At 43.9% G+C, this 18309-nt stretch overlaps 2 protein-coding genes across 20 annotated transcripts in view; one reads left to right on the top strand and one right to left on the bottom strand.

Moving 5' to 3' along the window:
• CLVS1 (clavesin 1) overlaps nt 1-3666 on the top strand; it is a 151275-nt gene extending 147609 nt beyond the window's left edge. For both annotated transcript variants that reach the window (XM_001927833.7, XM_013996738.3), the window contains one exon: nt 1479-3666. In XM_001927833.7, coding sequence (XP_001927868.3) covers nt 1479-1566 — 88 coding nt within the window. In that variant the 3' untranslated portion in view covers nt 1567-3666. The remainder of the gene's footprint in view (nt 1-1478) is intronic.
• The window catches only part of ASPH (aspartate beta-hydroxylase), a 203362-nt gene continuing 187641 nt past the window's right edge, over nt 2589-18309 (bottom strand). For all 18 annotated transcript variants that reach the window (XM_021089316.2, XM_021089323.2, XM_021089329.2 and 15 more), the window contains 3 exons: nt 15112-15203; nt 14598-14731; nt 2589-5766 (listed from right to left, as the gene is read on the bottom strand). In XM_021089316.2, the coding sequence (XP_020944975.2) occupies nt 5616-5766; nt 14598-14731; nt 15112-15203 (377 nt within the window). In that variant the 3' untranslated portion in view covers nt 2589-5615. The remainder of the gene's footprint in view (nt 5767-14597; nt 14732-15111; nt 15204-18309) is intronic.

Here is an 18309-nt window from a genome sequence, read left to right as displayed (position 1 = left end):
TTCCCTTGGGGTTAAACTGGCTTTCAGTGTTGGAAAGAGAACCCAAGAGAAAAGTCTGAAATGTTTCTTTTAGCAGAAGTGTTGATCTAGTGAGAAGGCAAAGCCACTGATGGGGGTGATCAGCTACCAAAGAGAGCAACAAATTTGCAAAAGCAAGTGGCTCTTCCATGGTTAGTGAACACTCCCAAACCCTCTGTTTACAAGTGATTTTTTTTTTTCTTTTTCCAGACCCACTCTTGGCATGTGGAGATTCCCAGGTTAGGGGTCCAATCAGAGCTACAGCTGCTGGTCTATGCCACAACCACAGCAACACAGGATCTGAGCCATGTCTACTACCTACACCACAGCTTACAGCCATGCTGGATCCTCAACCCACTGAGCAAGGCCAGGGATCGAACCTGCGTCCTTATGCTAGTCAGATTCATTAACCACTGAGCCACGACAGAAACTCGCGATGGAGATATTTTTTATCAGTGACCCAGTTGTTCAGTTTTCCCAGAGAGTACTTAGACTCAGCTAAGTGGACTGACGGCAAGAATTTAAAAAGGTGTTTCTCTGTGCTTCTGTGTTTTAAAAAAAAAAAATTTTTTTTTTTGACTGTGCCTCTGGCATGTGGAAAATACCAGGCTAGGGCTCAAACCTTCACCACAGCTGCAATCAGATACACAGCAGTGACCACGCCACGTCCTTAACCCACTGCACCACCAGGGAGCACTTCTCTGCACTTTATTGATAGTGGATTTTTTTAAAAAAGCAACACATGCTTTCTGTTTTTCCAATGAATTTTAAATACTTCTACTTCATGATATAGTGTGCTACTTATATCAAATGTTGATGCGTAATCAGGTAAATGGAATTATGTTACATAAGTCAGTCAGTAAGGGGTTGAATCTACATCTGTTATCTGATTCCAAATCTCATGGCCTTTTTAAAAGTTTTATTTATTTATTTATTTATTTACTTTGCCATTCTCACAGCATGCATAAGTTCCTGGGCCAGGGATCAAACCTGAGCCACAGCAGTGACAAGGCCAAATCCTTAGCCTGCCAAGCCACCAAGGAACTCCCCCAAACCTCACAGTCTTAACATCATATCTGATAGTTTCCTATGATCTTGAGAAAGAAAGGCTCCAAAAAGTATTTTAAAACATTAAAGATCCAACAAAATTCATTGGACTTTATACATCTCAAGATCCACAGAATGTTAAACCAGGGGCAGATTAGTGGAAAAACATGGGTTTGTTCCGTTGAGAAAAGAGATTCTTGCAAAGAAGATTCCAAGATGCTTCATCCATAAAAACGTTGTGAAGAAGACACAAAAGCAAGGAAAACAGAGATACAGAAGGGGGGAGACATTATAGTCCTTTTGAGTGTCTTGGTTATAAGGGGAACATAAAGTCTGAATCCCCTCCGAGGATCCAAAACCGTGGCCACCATGAACTGTCTGTCATCCTATCTTTTTCCTTCCCCTGTTACTAGATCTCAGTCGGTGGTGGAAGCTGGGACCCTGAAACACGAGGAGAAGGGAGAGAATGAGAACACCCAGCCTCTCCTAGCTCTGGACTGAACCCCGAGCCACCCTGTGCTCCTGCGCATTGCCAGCCCTCAGTGGCATGAGCCACCAGGAAGCTCATGTGCAACTGACCCCACAACACATGCGTTCGGCTCGACCCAAGGGCCTCCACTCCTGCCACCCAGTAATGACTGTCACCAGCCATTGGTCTGAGCAGCCAAAGTTGAACGAAGACTTGAGAGATTTTTTTTTTTTTTCCAATGAGGGAACTGGAGGATGAAGTAAGGCCATTATGTGAACAAGATTCACACTCTGCCCCATATTTATGGTGTTAAATGGATCGAAAAGAGACAAACTCAATTTGATGCACACACTTCATTAGGACAAGGATTTTTCTGAGGCATTGCAGAGATCCTCTCTAGTTTTTGCAATTTAAGACTGAGTACATTTCCAAGTAGATACGTAGGAATTAAACTGTGCAGACACAATTGTCAAGTTTAATGTAGAGCAAAGCCCCAAGACAATAGCGTCTCCAGTAATTTCCATTTCTATATTGAACTATTTTCTTTGACCTCATCACCAGCATCAAATTTCAAATTATTCAGCCTGAGAGTATGTTCTTGTTAGGTCTGGCTATTTGCAGACTTGGTTTATTTTGATATCCTGCAAAAATGATTTGATGTGACATCTTTGGTCAGGCCGCCAGATGATTATCATGAGCAGATTTTAAACAAAGACGCACCATTTGAAATATGACTAGTGCATCTTAGCAATGTGACTCCCCAGGGGAAATACGTGTCCTGTGCTGGTGGGGGGGGGGTTCTCATTGAGAAAACATGTCAGTGATTAATGAATCCATTCAAGTTGCCTCATTTGGGTCACTACAGCAAAGAGAAGTGCTACAAAAGCATTAAACAACCCCCACGCATCCCCCCCAACTCCTCCTGCAACCAGTTAAAGGTGTGGAGAAAGGGTCTGGCTGTTGCTGGGAGGGCGGGTGTTAACCATGGATGAAGACCCTTCAGGATGGCTGTGTACACAAACACTGAAAATAAGAGAAGACCAGGAATGCAGGATGAAATGCCAAAGATCATTTTATTTCTTTGTTTATTATCCTTAGAAATGGAGTCCCCAACTGTCCATTCAAAGGAAATTAGATAAAAATAAACAGATATCACGGGGTATGATCCTGACTTGTGCCCTGTTTCCCAAAACCGGTTGTATGTTTTTAGCGCTCTCTTACTCTCCCAGCCATCTGCATGACATGGGCCTTCATGAGTAGGACCAGTGGGTGCTCAATGTCAAATGAAAAATATTTTAGTTGATAATGAGCAGTAAAATATGATTTTATACTTTTAAGTATGGGGGAAGGTTATCCGTTAGCTAAAAAAATTCAAAGGAAAGAGGTGATTCGACTGGCCGTAATCATTCTCATTAGACGTTCTTATCCATCTTTATCATTTATCACATCTCCTTCTCAACAGATCTGGTGTTTTAATTTTTTTTCTACTGACAGAAAATAATAACAGAAGAGATTTTTGTATTCTACCCTTGAAATAAAATTAAAACAATTTAAAATATTTCTCAACCAACTGTATCACAGTATAAACAAAACCAATCCATTTTGTGTAGACATGTCCAATAACAAAATATTAACATTGAGATGATTCTACCAATGCAGTGACAGAAATAACTTTTCTCAAATACCACTGTATAGGGTAGAAAAATGAAGCATTCAAGCAAATTAGAAAACCCATTTTATAACTCGAGTTTATAAAATAGGTGTGGGATCCAAGTATTTAAAATGCTATTGGAGTCAATTATGGCCAACGTTTTGCAACAGTACTAATAATTTTGGCTTTTCAATCGGCAATATTTAGAATCCTACTGTAGTGACCTGATTTTAAATACCATATTATAATTATTACTAAGTTAAGAGCTAGTTTTTACTCTATTCCATGATTTCATTAAACGAATGTAAAAGGTGATGGTTCAACAGTGACAACTTACACTTTGAATTTCCTTATGTGTATGCAATATACATACAAGAACCAAATTCAGTAAGTGACATGAATGTTACCATATGAGCACTGGATTGTATTGTCCTTTGTCAGTCATTTCTTCTGTTCAATAAATACTGAAGGACACACATGACTTTTTATCTTGCAAGAGTCTGCCTTTTTTCTGGGCTTTGGTAATGAATTTTGATATTTTTCCTCACTTGCTTCTTCATCTATTTTAGTGGGATTTTTCAATATTGGCAAAACAGAGGGGACAAGACAAATACTGTGCTAACTCTTCTACTGGAAGCTAATGTCCTTAAGGACAAGCAAAAGGGGTCCATTTCAATTTTAAAGAACTGTTTCTTAAATGAGATACAGAAAGCATCTTTGGAGTTCCTGTTGTGGCTCAGCAGTTAATGAACTCGACTAGTATCCATGAGGACTCAGGTTCGGTCCCTGGCCCCACTCAGTGGGTTAAGGATCTGGCTTTGCCGTGAGCTGTGGTGTAGGTTGAAGACATAGCTTGGATCCTGAGTTGCTGTGGTGTAGGCCAGCAACTGCAGCTCCAATTCGACCCCTAGCCCGGGAACCTCTACATGCCACGAGTTGCGGCCCTTAAAAAAATAAAAATAAAAATAAAAATAAAAGCAAGCATCCCTCTTTGTCCTTCAATGGAAACGGAAGCACAAGTGGTTTTCTTCCTACCTGTGAATGAAGTCTGGTAACCTATATGTCATTTCCAGCACTTTTGTTCATATTGGCTTAAAATTCAGTGCATAAATATTATTACATTCTTATAGCTAACATTCCTAGTTAGCTCTGATTTAAAAAATCTTGAAATTGAACGCCTTGATGTGCTACTAAATTAATAACATGATCCTCTTTGGAACGAGTAGGCAATAGTTACTTCTATGCTGTGGGTAACAGTACAGTTAAATTATCAATAATAATTGCCATCTCAAGGTGATGTTTAAGTGGCAGCAGTTTCTCAAGGCAGGGAGATGTAAGCGTCTTCCAAGTGATTTCAAAGAGGAAAGCAATGTTGACACGCTACACCCAGGACACAGAGTCCAGCATTCTTGGTCTTCTGCTCTCTATCCCTCATATTTTTATAGAACTGTGATGGGAAACCCTCTCAAGGGCCTCGTCACTCACAGGGATAAACAGCAGAAGACACTCTGGATACCAGCCCCGTTTCACAGATGACAGAGGTCACAAGGCAGATGTCCAAGCAGCCCCTAGCTACCTGATCCCGAGAGAAAATTTCCACTTGGAGAAATTTTACATGTTTGCCCCCAATGCCTATACTTGGCATGAAAAAAATGTTTACACGTGTCATTTTTATAACTCAACATAGAATGATTCCAAGTCCCTTTTCAGTGTAAAATAAGTTCCTCTTAGAAAGAAATACCATTTTGACAGTATTTCCACAATTCACATGGCGAGGAGAGAAATTAAGACACCGGCTCTCAATGAAGACAAAAGAGTAAATCGACCCAATGGGTAGGGAGCAGTCCAGTTCATAGACACTGGCGTGATTACTTCCTTCTCCTTTGTATTAGGAAAGTAGAATTTTCTTTTTTCAAATGAGTGCCTTTTACTAAAAATAACTAAAAGATGGAAATCTGAGTTCACCAGGGAAGCTACAGCTAGAAGTCAAGCATTTATACAGCCTGTCACTAAAATGAACAAAAACAGTCGTGGTATGTGATGACAAAATGGTCTAGCGACCCTCGAAAAATATAACTGTAGAGAAAAATGGCAAACTAAAGCAATTATTCACAATCTCTACACATATTCTCATTTATGTTGATTTTGCCTACTTTCAGTGGAAAAAAATATCTTTGGCTGGCAAGGTAGAAGCATCATGTGTTCACCTGGAATACGGGCATCAGATTAGGGCTGTCCTGGGTGAAAACCGGCAGGTCTTTTCTAAAAGAACTACAGCAAGGCGAATATTCCCTTTAGCATCTTCCGATCCCAGAGGAGGTTTAGAAATTTTTCAGGCTGCAAGTCAAGGGAATTAAGGGCTATGGTGTTTGAAGGTCTATGTCCACATCAAGGAGTCGGAACCTCTCCAGCGTGTCCGAGACGGCACGACTAAATTGCAGGAAGGCTGAGTCTCTGCTGGGGTGTCAGCTCCGGGTGCCACACATCCACGATGAAAATCAGCCGGAAAGACTTGGCGTCCTGCCACACCTCGTGCTCAAAGGAGTCGTCGAAGATGAGCACCTTGCCTTCTTCCCAGGTCCTGGCACAGAAAAGCATGGGAGCTTATGATTCAGATGCCTGAGGTCTGACCCACATCTAAGTTCAAGCAGGCATTCTCAAGATAACCTTTGCCATATGGCCAGGTAAGTGGAACAGCAAGCAAGGATGTGTACTTTCCTAGGTGATTAGGAAAGAATTTTAGGGAGTTCCCATTACGGCTTAGCGAGTAAAGAAGACGATTTAGACTAGCACCCAAGAGGATGCGGGTTCGATCCCTGACTTCACTCCATGGGTTAAGGATCTGGTATTGCTGTAGAGGACAGCTGCAGCTCGGATTTGACCCCTAGCCTGGGTACCTCCATATGCCACAGGTGCATATGGAAGAGAGAAAGAGAGAAAGAAAGGAAGGAAGAAAAAAAGAAAGAAAAAGAAAAAGAAGGAAGGAAAGAGAGAGAGAGAGAGAAAGAAAGAAAGAAAGAAAGAAAGAAAGAAAGAAAGAAAGAAAGAAAGAAAGAAAGAAAGAAAGAAAGAAAGGAAGGAAGGAAGGAAGGAAGGAAGGAAGGAATTATTTCAGGATCCCTACCATGAATATCGATTTTTAGTACTTAACTCTGAAGGAGTACAAAGAACAGGGGGCTGATGCAGGGGAAACATTTTTGGTACAAACCCAGGCAAGGTTTGTTTAGCTGGGCAAGCACCCAATGGCTCATTCCCAAGGTGCCCTCCCAGAAAATGACTCCATGGTGTCCTCAGTGGCATTTCAGAGACTGGTGTAGCCCTACCCACAACAACTGAGTCTCAGACATCTCTCTGTCCTGTAGGATGCCTGGCATGGTGTGTGTGCATCTCCAAATGATTCTCTTTTCAACTTGTTCCATTTGTTAAAGTTTCATTTATGGAAGGGAAGATTGTTTATATTTCTAATGTTATCTGCTATGAAAAGGGTTATCCATCGAACATTTCTTTCTTTCTTTTTACAGCCGCACCTGCAGTTTATGGAAGTTCCTGAGCTAGGGGTCAAATCAGAGCTGCAGCTGCCGGCCTACGTCATAGCCACTGCAACGCCAGATCCAGATCCGGCCTGCATCTGTGACCCATGCGGCAGCTTATGGCAACACTGGATCCTTAATCCACTAAGTGAGGCCAGGGTTCGAACCCGCATCCTCGCGGATACTATGTCAGGTTCTTAACCTGCTGAGCCACAACTCCTCCATGGAATATTTTAAATGAATACTGTGAAACATCTTTTAAGGCTTACAGTATTACTTCATAAGATATCTAAATATGGTATTAGTCTAAATAAAGCAGTCAAGAGAGAAATATAGAAGAGGCAACCATACATTCAGTGCCTTTCAAACCCTAAAAAAGTTGATTAATTATGCTAATATTCTCTTCTTTTTCAAATAGGTATTAACTGCCAATATATTAAATGCTAGGCTATGCTTTTAAAATAAAAGTTTTACTAGGAAATTTTCTCTAGATGTTAACATTTTCTCAAATATTTAAAATTTTACTTCCTGGATTAGCTAACAATTAAAACTATAGGAGGAAAAATGCTAGCTTGATATCATTTTGTTGCATGATCATAAGGAAGTGTTCCTTAGGGAAATGATTTGTCTTTTTATGTTCATTACTGGGTGATTAATCAATATTAAATTAAGTAATATTACATATTGCAGCATTTTTCAACTGACGTTTTTGCCAGATAATTCTCTGTTGTGGGGGCCGTGCAGTGTTTTGTGAGGCGTCTAGCAGCATCTCTGGACCCCACCCACTGGGTGCTAGTAGCGCTCTGCTACCTGTTGTGACGATCAAAAATGTCCCCAGTCATTGCCAAATGTCCTGGGCAGTGAGCTAGGAGACAGTTTCATCCCAGACATGTAAATGACTGACAATAAAATGTGCAAATTATTTATAGTAACTAGTAGAGTAACAAACAGATGCAAGTTCAAAGTTCCTTGGAGTTGGGAACCAATCCTCTTACTTCTGGTCCCCGTTCCCTCCCTCCCCCACGCACCTCGTGTGCTCTCTCACACACCCCCAGCCTCCTGTCTTGCACTCAGTAAAAGAGTTGCTTGGTTCTTTGATCCAGTTCCTCTGAAAGTTCAGTGTTCTACTGGAGTCTCGGCCAAATGTAACAAAGGACAGAAATATATAGACTCAGGAGCAAAGGACAGAGTAAGTATTCCTTGCTGTGCCAAACCAAACTTGAAAAGAAAGGCAAAGTTAAGGGGAAAAAAATGACAGGAAAAGAGAAGTGAAATGACCCACAGCTTATACAATTTGATGGTCATTTCCTCCTCGATCATAGTGTTATTGGAGCGATGAAGTAATGTCTGGAGGTCCCACTGATAAGCCCACAATATGGGCAGAAGATGAGGGAGGAGGCCCTCAAAAGACAAAGGCAGTTCACCTGCATGAAGGCAGCTTTCCACCTCTTAGCCAGAAGGTGGAGGCAACGCCAGCATCCACTGACAGATGAATGGATAGCAAACGTGGTTCCCACGCACAATGGAAGGTCGCTCTGCCTTGGAGAAGGAACTTCTGCAACATGGATACACCTTAGGCCATCATCTAAGTGAAACAAGCCACTCGCACAAGGACAAAGATTGTGTGATTCCCCTTCTATGAGACACTGAGAGTGGTCAAGTTCACACAGATGCTAGGATGATGGAGCTCAGGGGTACAAGAGTTCCCATGCTAAGAGAGAATTCTGTGGATGGACGCTGGCGATGGGAGCACAGTCTGAATGCACCTCATGCCACGACACTATACAGATTTACAAAGAGGAAAGACGGTACATTTTGCTAAGTGCATCTGAACACAACAAGGGAAAAAAGGGACCGGCAAGGAGAGCAGGTGGTAGAAGAGAAAACGGGAAGCAGATTTCAATGTCTTGGCTCTGCTGTTTACCGCTGTGTGACCTGGGGTGAGCCACTTAACAGGTTTGAGCCTTTGTATCTATCTGATTGTTGAGGTCACCGGGAGCAGAGGGTTGGCATAAGTAGATGTTCGATGAATGGTAGAGAATAAGAAATGACAGAGGAGAAAGGAAAACACAGAGGCACGAAGGGCAAAGATAAACAATGGCGGTGACCGTGTCCGGAAGTGGTATCACATTAGCCCAACTCACACCGGCATCACTCCCTCGGCGCTTGCCTTTGTTTGAGAAAAGTGAAAACTTCCCAGCAGATGTGATCTCAAATCTCTAAGAGAATCTGTGTGACAATGACAAGTCATTCTCAATGGTTTTTTTGAGCGGCCAAGAATGGAGAACCTACTTAAAATACTGGAAGTAATTAAAACAACTAAGTAGAACATTCTTAGTTCCCACAAAATGACATTTTTCACTAGATTATGATAGGTATAAGAAAGCCAGTGATTTAGGAATGCTTGATGTGAGAAAAATCTTAGCATTCTATTTATTAATTTCAATTCCTTGTAAATTTGGAGAAACTTTGAGTGTGGGAACTGGTTCGTTCATGGAGCACCAGTACCTATAAAGGCGGAACTAAGTTACTACCGGTTGGTGGTTTTTCAGATAGTTTAGGTCTAATATGGGCTAATGTAAACCACTGATTAAACAATTTTTTACACAAGAAATCTGGGAGGTAATCCAAGCGGCTGGATTCCATGAGGGCCGTAAAAATCCTAAGGGTAAGTGTTTCCTACTAGTTATATTTGCCTTTCCATTTCCTTCCTTCCTTCCTTCTTGCTCACATGTGGCATATGGAAGTTTCCAGGCTACAGGTCGAATTGGAGTTGCAGCTACTGGCCTACACCACATCTTCAGTAACACAGGATCCAAGCCATGTCTGCAACCTACACCACAGTTCATGGCAACACTGGATTCTTAATCCACTGAGCAAGTCCAGAGATCAAACCCAAGTCCTCATGGATACTAGTTGGGTTCGTTACCACTGAGCCACCACAGGAACTACTATTATAAATTATTATAATTAATGATAACGACATAATAGTGGGAACACATTTATTCCTACTTGCCAGCGGTGGCATCTTTATCTATTGACTCAAGTTCATTCTGCTCTGGCTCAAGACCTCTAATGAGCTCATCTTACACACCACAAAGCATAGCTTGTCGGGGGTGATGCAGACAAACCCCCAGAGATGGAGCTACCCCGCTGCTTTCTCTAACTTGTTACCTTGTGGTCTGGAAACAAAAAGCAGCCTTCGAAGGGCTCACCTTAGAAATAGAGCACAATCCAAATTTTGGAAACAACGACAAAACTCAAAAAGCCCCAAAATCTCTATATAGTGAGTCCATGGCATCGAGGCAACAAGCACAGACATTTAAGCCAGATTGTCTGGGACAGAACCTTGGTTCCAACATTATAGGGGATGAATGGTGGTCCACCTGGAAGATGTGAATGTAACCTTACAAGGAGAAAGGGCCTCTGCAGTTGTAATTAAGTTCAAGATCTTGAGACAAGATCATTCTGGGTTAGGCTGGGCTCTGAATCCAGGAAGTGCCTTTACAAAGAAGAGAAGGTGCGGGGAGGAGGTGATGTGACCACAGAGGCAGAGATGGAGGATGTGCCTACAAGGACACAGCCGGCAGAGCTCGCAGCCACCAAGCCAGGAGTGGGGTGGGGAACCGCTTCTCCCTCAGTGCCTCCAGGAGGAGCCAACCCTGAGGTACCTTGAATTCAGATTTCTGTTGTCTAAACTGTGAGAGAATAAATTTCTGGGGTTTTTGGTTGTCTTTTTTTTTTTTTTCTTTTTATGGACACACCTGCAGCATATGGAAGTTCCCAGGCTAGAGGTTGAATTGGAGCCGCAGCTGGCAGCCTATACAACAGCCACAGCAACTCGGGTTCAGAGCCATGTCTGCGACCCACACCACAGCTCACGGTAATGCCGGAACCTTAACCCACTAGGCGAGGCCAGGGATCAAACCCGCATCCTCATAGACACTATGTTGGGTTCCTCCCTGCTGAGCTGCAATAGGAACTCCAATTTCTGTTGTTTTAATTCATCTAGGTTGTGGTACTTTGTTACAACAGGCCCAGGGCACTAATGCAAATATCAACTAACTCTTATGAAGCTGAGTAACCTTGGAGACATTATTTAGTATGTTTATACATTGGCCTCCTCCACTGAAAAATAGAGGTTTTTGTTGTTGTTTTTTTTTTTTTTTGGCAGAACATGTGGCATATGGAAGATCCCAGGCTAGGGGCTGAACTGGGGCTACAGCTGCCAGCCTACACCACAGCAATGTGGGATCCGAGCCACCTCTGTGACCTACACCCCAGTTCACGGCAATGCTGGATCCCCAACCCACTGAGCCAGGCCACAGTTCGAACACACATCTTCATGGATACTAGCCAGGATCATTACCACTAAGCCACAATGGGAACTCTGGAAAAATAGATTTTAATAATCCCAGTTACACAGGATAGTTTGTGAGGGTTGAGGCATGAATGTAGGCAGAGCTCTAGAACTACGCTTGGCACACGGCAAGCACAACGTCTGTCATCACTTGTGTGTCCTTATTGTGAAGACACACGTACAAGCTCTGAGGAGCACCTGGGCAATAGCTCGGGGGTCTTGAGATCAGAAATGATGTTTACTCTCTTTATCCTGCTTCTCTGTGTTTCACAAATTATGTAGCAGGAGCGAGCATGTGTCAGTTTTGTCGTCGGAAAGCATTTATTAATTTTAAACGATCATTTGATTTATAGGGATAAAGGGCTGCACACCTGCAAGCTCATCCTCAGATTAAAAAAAAAGCTGTGCTATGTTTTGCAATGACAGAATCTTTTTTAGAAAATTTTTTTTTCATTAAAGCACAGTTGATTTACAATGTTCTTTCAACTTCTGGACTCTAAACAACCCGCATGCACGCTAGCAGGAATCGCAAAGTGCTGGAGGAATAGCAGTGCGATTGCTAATACCTGAGAACTACTTCGCACCAACTGCTATTCTTTCAAAAGCTGAGACGCTCTGAAAGATTGCTTCCCGCATGAGTGATGCTTGGTATGTGTGCTTCTGTTTCCATGCTAATAGTATTTCCACGATAACAGCATTAAACTTCCAGATTTCATATTACAGTCCTTCTGTCCTCAGTTTATAAACCGACTCTCCTAGTCAGATAATCGAGCTATTTTCACTATAAGCATGGCACAATGCTTTAATTTAATTGACATATTTCTCTCATGAAAACCACTCTTTCTTTAACGATGTCCTTAGCCTGACCCAGCAACCCGAGTGAAGGCTTATTAAGGATGAGAATGTAACACAACACAAAACAGACACAATAGGAGGGACACGGAGAAGGATGCTGACAGCAGTGATGAGGGGAGGAGGGGCAGTGATGCTTCCCAGCCCCTCAGGGGCGAGACCACGCGAAACAGTCTGTCCTTGGCAAAATCGCCTCCCCCGCCTCACACACTCTAGACATTAGAGTCAGCCTCCGTCGCATCTCCAACATCTGCTCCCCACTCTCCCTTTCTTTTCAGGATCCCAGCACCAGCTCTTCTGGGATGGGCCCCCGTGACAGTCTGTTAGCTGTTCTTCCCACCCCGCCCCCCTCCCACAGGACTCACCCACAGCTTCCGGAAGACCCTCCTAACACAGGTCTGATCTCATTGGTTTGTATTCAAAGCCTTCCATGATTTAGCTGTTAACCCAAGCTCTAACTTTCCACCCTTATTCTGTATGTTAAGGTAATTAAACAAAGAAGCCATTGGATGGAAGAGCTCTAATGCCTGGGTAGCCGCCTTGGTAAAACCAGAACCTCAACCCGAGCCAATGCACTCAAATCTGAGAGAGTGAAATTTCAGAACAACCTGTGACAAACAGTCAGCCAGGCTTTGCCAGATACAGGAACCAGTCAAATTATTTCCTTGTTTTGCTGCAGTGCCTTCACTATAAAGATCTGGCCCTTAGCTCCTGTCAGTGTTGCTAACCACCTTTGGTTTGGTGCTGCCTGACTTGAATTGTATTTGTTGAAATAAATTCTTGAAAAAAAATTTTTTTTGGTCTTTTAAGGGCCGCGCCTGCGGCACATGGAGGTTCCCAGGCTAGGGGTCGAATCGGAGCTGTAGCCACCAGCCTACGCCACAGCCACAGCAACGCCAGATCTGAGCCACGTCTGCGACCTGCACCATAGCTCACGGCAACACTGGATCTTTACCCACTGTGTGAGGCCAGGGATGGAACCTGCGTCCTCATGGATGCTATTCAGATTTGTTTCCGCTGAGCCACAAGGGGGAAACTCCTGAATTCTTGAAAATGTTAACATGTGTCGGTTTACCTTTTAACAGTATCCTATGCTCTTGGTTGCTGAAATCACTCAATGTTCCTCACATATGGCCTATAATGCTTGCCTCTGTGCCTTGGTAGATGCACCTGTCTACTGGCTTTTTTTTTTTTTTCTTGTTTTCTTTTTTCTTTTTTACAGTTGCACCTCTGGCATATGGCAGTTCCCGGGCCGGGAGTCGAATCAGAGCTGCAGCTGCAGCCTAAGCCACAGCCATGATATGGGATCCCTGCCAGAGGGTTAACACACTCAACAGGGCCAGGGATGGAACCCGCATCCTCACAAGACAACATCGGGTCCTTAACCAGCTGAGCCACAGCAGGAACTCCCCTTTCTTCCAGCTTTAAAGGTCCAGATCTTTCCTGTCCTTGTTTATTTATTTACTTGGAGTACAGTGAACTCACAATGTTGTATTAGTTTCAGATACACAGCCTGCCTGTCTTGAAAAGCCGTTCCCGAGTCTCAGCAGCCATGAGCTATCTGCCCACTGACCCACCTGCAGCTTCCCTGTCTGTGCCTCTCCTATGACTTTCGAGCTCTATCGTCTCCCTGATGGACACCTCCGGTGGGGAAGGGCCCCCTCAAATCCCCCACCCCAAGGAGCAGGCCGGTGTCTGCCAATAACCAAACAAAGGGCTCTGTAGTCCTGAACCCCCCTCCATCAGCTAAGGGCTGTGAGAGACAGGCAAGAAGACAACTGGTTTCTGCCCTCCAGGCACTTACAGCTCGACCATGGGGATTAGACTAATATGCACCGATTAATAAGGAGCAATGGAAGATAAAGAACAAGGTCACTGCGAATATACACTCTGCATACTCCCAGAAGTCAAAAGAAAGGTTCCCTTTCAGGGAATAAAATTGGATCTTGGTAATATATTTATGTTGGATGGGTGAAAAAGATGGAGAGTTCCAGGTGATGAAAATAATAAGATCAGGTTAGGAAAAGACATTAGAAGAAGCTGCCCTAATATCCCCCTTGTTGCTATTCTGGCCAGTACCTGGGCTAAGTGCCTCGTACGCATCTTTTCATTGAATCAGTGCAACAGTCGTGCAAAGCCGAGAGCATCATCGCCAGTTTTCTAGGCAAGGAGGCTGAGGCTCCAGGGGCTTAAGAAACTGACCAAGGTGACACAGGATTAGCTGGCAGCGCTGGGATTTGAAAAAGGCAGTCATGTCCACGGCACTGTGCTGTCTCCTCGAGAGCAAGACATAAACATCACTCCAGGAAGGGGATTCTTTGTACTGATGGATAATTCAGGTTGTAAAGCCATAAGCACTAATATGTGTAATATGAGCAGGGCCCAGCACAGGTGAGCTGACTCTGAATGCAAGTTTGTCCATCTAGAGAGAAAAGCAAGAAGGCTCAACACCCAGACGAGAGTGCGGCCCTGAAACTGGGGATCGTCTCCATGAGAGCAGAGGGCACCGAGATGGACGAGAGAAGCTGGATTCATACACCCACCCAGGCAACTTCAGCTACGGAGGAAGAGAAATAATCCAGCCAAACAGAGCTCCGTTGTGACAGACATCCATCCTCAGAGGTGGTGACTAAGAGAGAAAATGACGGGGCTGGGGACGGGGACACATACTTGGTCTCGTTGGCACATCGGATTTTGCAGCCCTCCTTGGGGATCACCAGGCCCAGGTGCATCCGGAGCCTGCAGTTCGTGGGTCCCGTGTGCGGCCACACGTGGGTTCCTGGGTGCATGACGGAATACTTGATCTGCACAGAAAATATACCACCCCGTTCATCCATTTATCAAGGTGTGGGAGAACTGCTAATTTAACGTGACAGGACGAAATTACTGTCAATTTAGATTAGAGCCTTTGTAGAACTCAGAATTTATATTCTCGTCTTATTTCTTTGTGAGGGATCTAAAAATAAGGACTCCCATTTGCCACAAGGCTATAAATACACTGAACATTTTCCACCCTCCATTCTGACATCAAGGGCATGAAATTATGTTTCATTAAAAAACGAGTGAAAAAAGAGGCATTCAGCGGGGCAAAGCGAATAACCATGCCATGTCTCCGTTAAGTTCTGTTTTCCCGCATGCTAATAACGGCCAGTGTTCTTCCCATCGCGGGAAACACTCTTGGTACCTGTCCTCTTCGGCATCCTGTTGTTTCAGGGAATTTGTCTAGTAAAGAACAGGTTTTAGGAGCTCCTTTGCAGGCATTTTCATTTTTTCTTCCTAGAACAATACATGATTAAACCACAGTTAGAAACAAAGCACAGGAAAGCTTTAACTCATCTCATTCTGACCATCTACAGTCTCTATCATCCACCTCACTGTATGACACACAGGCAGACAATAGATAGTGACTGGCAGAGCAAGGACCAGAAGTCCCCACTCGGCACTGGACGACTTGGCTGAGAATGTCTAATGGACATGGCACGTGCTGAACTTACTTCCCCCTGAGGCAGGCAGAATGCCCCCCTCCCAAAGGGGTCCCCATCCTGAGCTCAGGAACTGTGAATATGTTATGTTATGTGGCAAGAGGAAATTAAGGCTGCAGATGACTTTGGGATTACTAATCAGCTTGGTGTTTTTGTTTGTTTTTAACAGGCACACCCATGGCATATGCAAGTTCCCAGGCTAGGAGTTGAGTCAGAGCTGCAGCTGCAGGCCTACACCACAGCCATGGCAACACTGGTTCCGAGCCACATCTTCCACCTACTCTGCAGCTTGCAGCAACACTGGATCCTTAACCCACTGAGTGAGGTCAGGGATCAAACCTGCATCCTCTGGGAAAAAAACGTCAGGTCCTTAACATGCTCAGCCACAATGGGAACTCCCTAATCAGCTGACCTTTAATTAAGGAGATTATTGTGGATGAACTGGGTGCCCCTGGTGTAACCACAGGATCTGAATGTAGACAAGGGTAGCAGAAGAATCAGTGCCAGAGTGGCACAAAATAAGAAAGACCTGACTGGCCACTGCTGGCTCTGAAGATGGAAGGGGACCACAAGCTAAGGCATGTGGGCAACCTCTAGAAGCTGTCACCTCCAGAAGGCAGGGAGGCCTGAGGACACGCTGATTTTAGCCCAACGAGACCCACTTCTGACCTCTAGAAGCATAAAGATAATACTTTGGAGTTATTTTAGGCTGCTAAGTTCATGGTAATTTGTTATAGCAGCCATGGTAAACAAATCCACTCCCCCTGCAAAGAAGGAAAGAGCTCATATTTCTAAACTCAGAGTGCATTTCTAGGACTATATTCTAATCATTTAAACATTTCCCATTGAAATGTAATGTGTTTTTCAATGTTCAGCTCATCCTTTATAGGCTGCTAAAGAAGATTTAAATGAAAAGGGGAGGGGGTCTCTGAGAGACAGTGGTTTTTAGGAAGGACAGAGTGGTTTCAGGGACACAAATTTTGGAACACAGTCTTAAGCATCCTGGACTATGCAAATTTCTTCGTCATCTACAGAATCACTGTTTCTTAGGGGCAATGTGCTCAGGAACGTAGAACATCATTTGCTCTCACGGAGGATTAAAAGGATGTTTTGTTTTGTTTTTTAAAGACAGAGACATTCTAATTCCCTATTGTGGATTCCTATGAGAAACTGCTCCATTGAAAACTGAGTTTAATTGTATTTAAGTAATGTTATAACATAACCCTACACTGAGACTAAAATGAGAGGTACGGGGAAAGCATCTTCAAGGGACTCCCCTCCATATTTTAGAAAACCACCCTACATTAGTTTGTCCTAAGTAATCTTTTTGTCTCTTGAGTAAGATGTTAGTGGCTGATTTTAGTCTTTAAGTGAATACCCCCAATGAGTTTAATGATAAATGTCACTTTGAACAAATAGATTCCTGTATAAGCCATCCTAAGGCATTTTGAAGCCCCAGCTTCTCCAGCCATTCCCTACACTGTGTCTGGGGATGCCTTGGCAGGAGTCTCAGTACTGGGTTCCATGCTGTTCAGGCAGCAGCTGAGTAAAGTCTGGCTTTTCAATGAGCAACCAGAGACATCTGGACTTCCCACCGGCACAACAGTGAGGGCTGAGCATGTGCCACTTGAGAACAGGTGTGTTTTACCTGAGTGATGGGTAATGAATGGGGAACTATGGATTGGGTCACTAGGCTTGCCACGTGGTCAGGGTTGGGTGAGAAAGTGTCTCCAGCCTGTGAGACACATGAATCTTTTCTAGTCTGTGAACACACATTCTCTGTAGGGGCAGAAACTGGGAGTAGATGTGTGACATTCGTGGATTGCCCCTGGCAGTTTAACTATTTGCTTGTAATCGTGAGGGTTTAGAAGTGCGTGCAGCCACAGCTCTGTGGTGCTCAGCATGGGTCAGGGACCACTCACCTGATGCCCACAACATCTGGTGAGGGAGGGGCTATTAAGGTTGTCTTTTGCAGAAAAGGGACCCAGGCACAGAGCTGTCACAGGCTAAGTGGTAAAGCAGGAATTCCAGCCCAGCTGGATCCAGAGTCCACGTTTTTAACCATGACCTAAGACCGTCTCCATTACTGTTATTATTACATATGATTATTATGTAATAATAAACCGCATCAGTGCCATTGGTCTGTATGGCAGACCTTTGCGAGTGCTCACTGATCCCACTAACAACCCCACACTTGGGGCACAGTTTCATCATCATCTTTCAGATGAGGAATCAGGCACAGAGATGTAGGAACACGCTCACATCACATGCTAAGTGGTGCAGCCAGGACCCCAACTCAGGACTGTTGGGCTCCAAAGTCTGTGCTTTAAAGCCTGATTTTCTCTTTTGTTGTATCTTGGATTTGAACATAAGTGTGCAGAACAAACCCTTCATCTGTCCAGCAGCTCAGTGTGGTTGTGTTATTAGCTTATGATTTTCCACAAAATTTAAAGCAGCTTTTGGGATGTGATAAACTTTATTTCTTTGGGGAAAATGGCCCTAGAAAGAGATCGAAATGCCAATGCAGATCTCAAAGAATCAACTGAAAATTGCATTTACATGTGAAGACTATACCCCATGACTATACCCCATGAGATATTCATGGAGCTGGTTTGTGTGTGTGTGTTTGTGTGTGTGTGTGTGTGTGTCTTTTGTCTTTTTAGGGCCGTACCCACAGCATATGGAGGTTCCCAGACTAGGGGTCCAATGGAGCTATAGCTGCCAGCCTACTCCACGGCCACAGCAATGCCAGATCCGAGCGGCATCTGCGACCTACACCACAGGACCTGGGATTTTTAAAGGTCCTGGGTTGTATCTTTCTTAAGTTTCAAGGCTTTGCTGCTGAGATAACAAGAGGTTTGTGTGGGAGTTCCCATTGTGGCACAGCAGAAACATATCCA

Source organism: Sus scrofa, chromosome 4 (genome assembly GCF_054392235.1).
Source record: "Sus scrofa isolate SSC_HxYL_T2T_F1_AM1 chromosome 4, Sscrofa_HxYL_maternal_Yorkshire_Landrace_v2.0, whole genome shotgun sequence".
NCBI lineage: Eukaryota > Metazoa > Chordata > Mammalia > Artiodactyla > Suidae > Sus > Sus scrofa.
The sequence above is the reverse complement of the archived record's forward strand: the minus strand, read 5'-3'. Positions and strand labels throughout refer to the sequence as shown.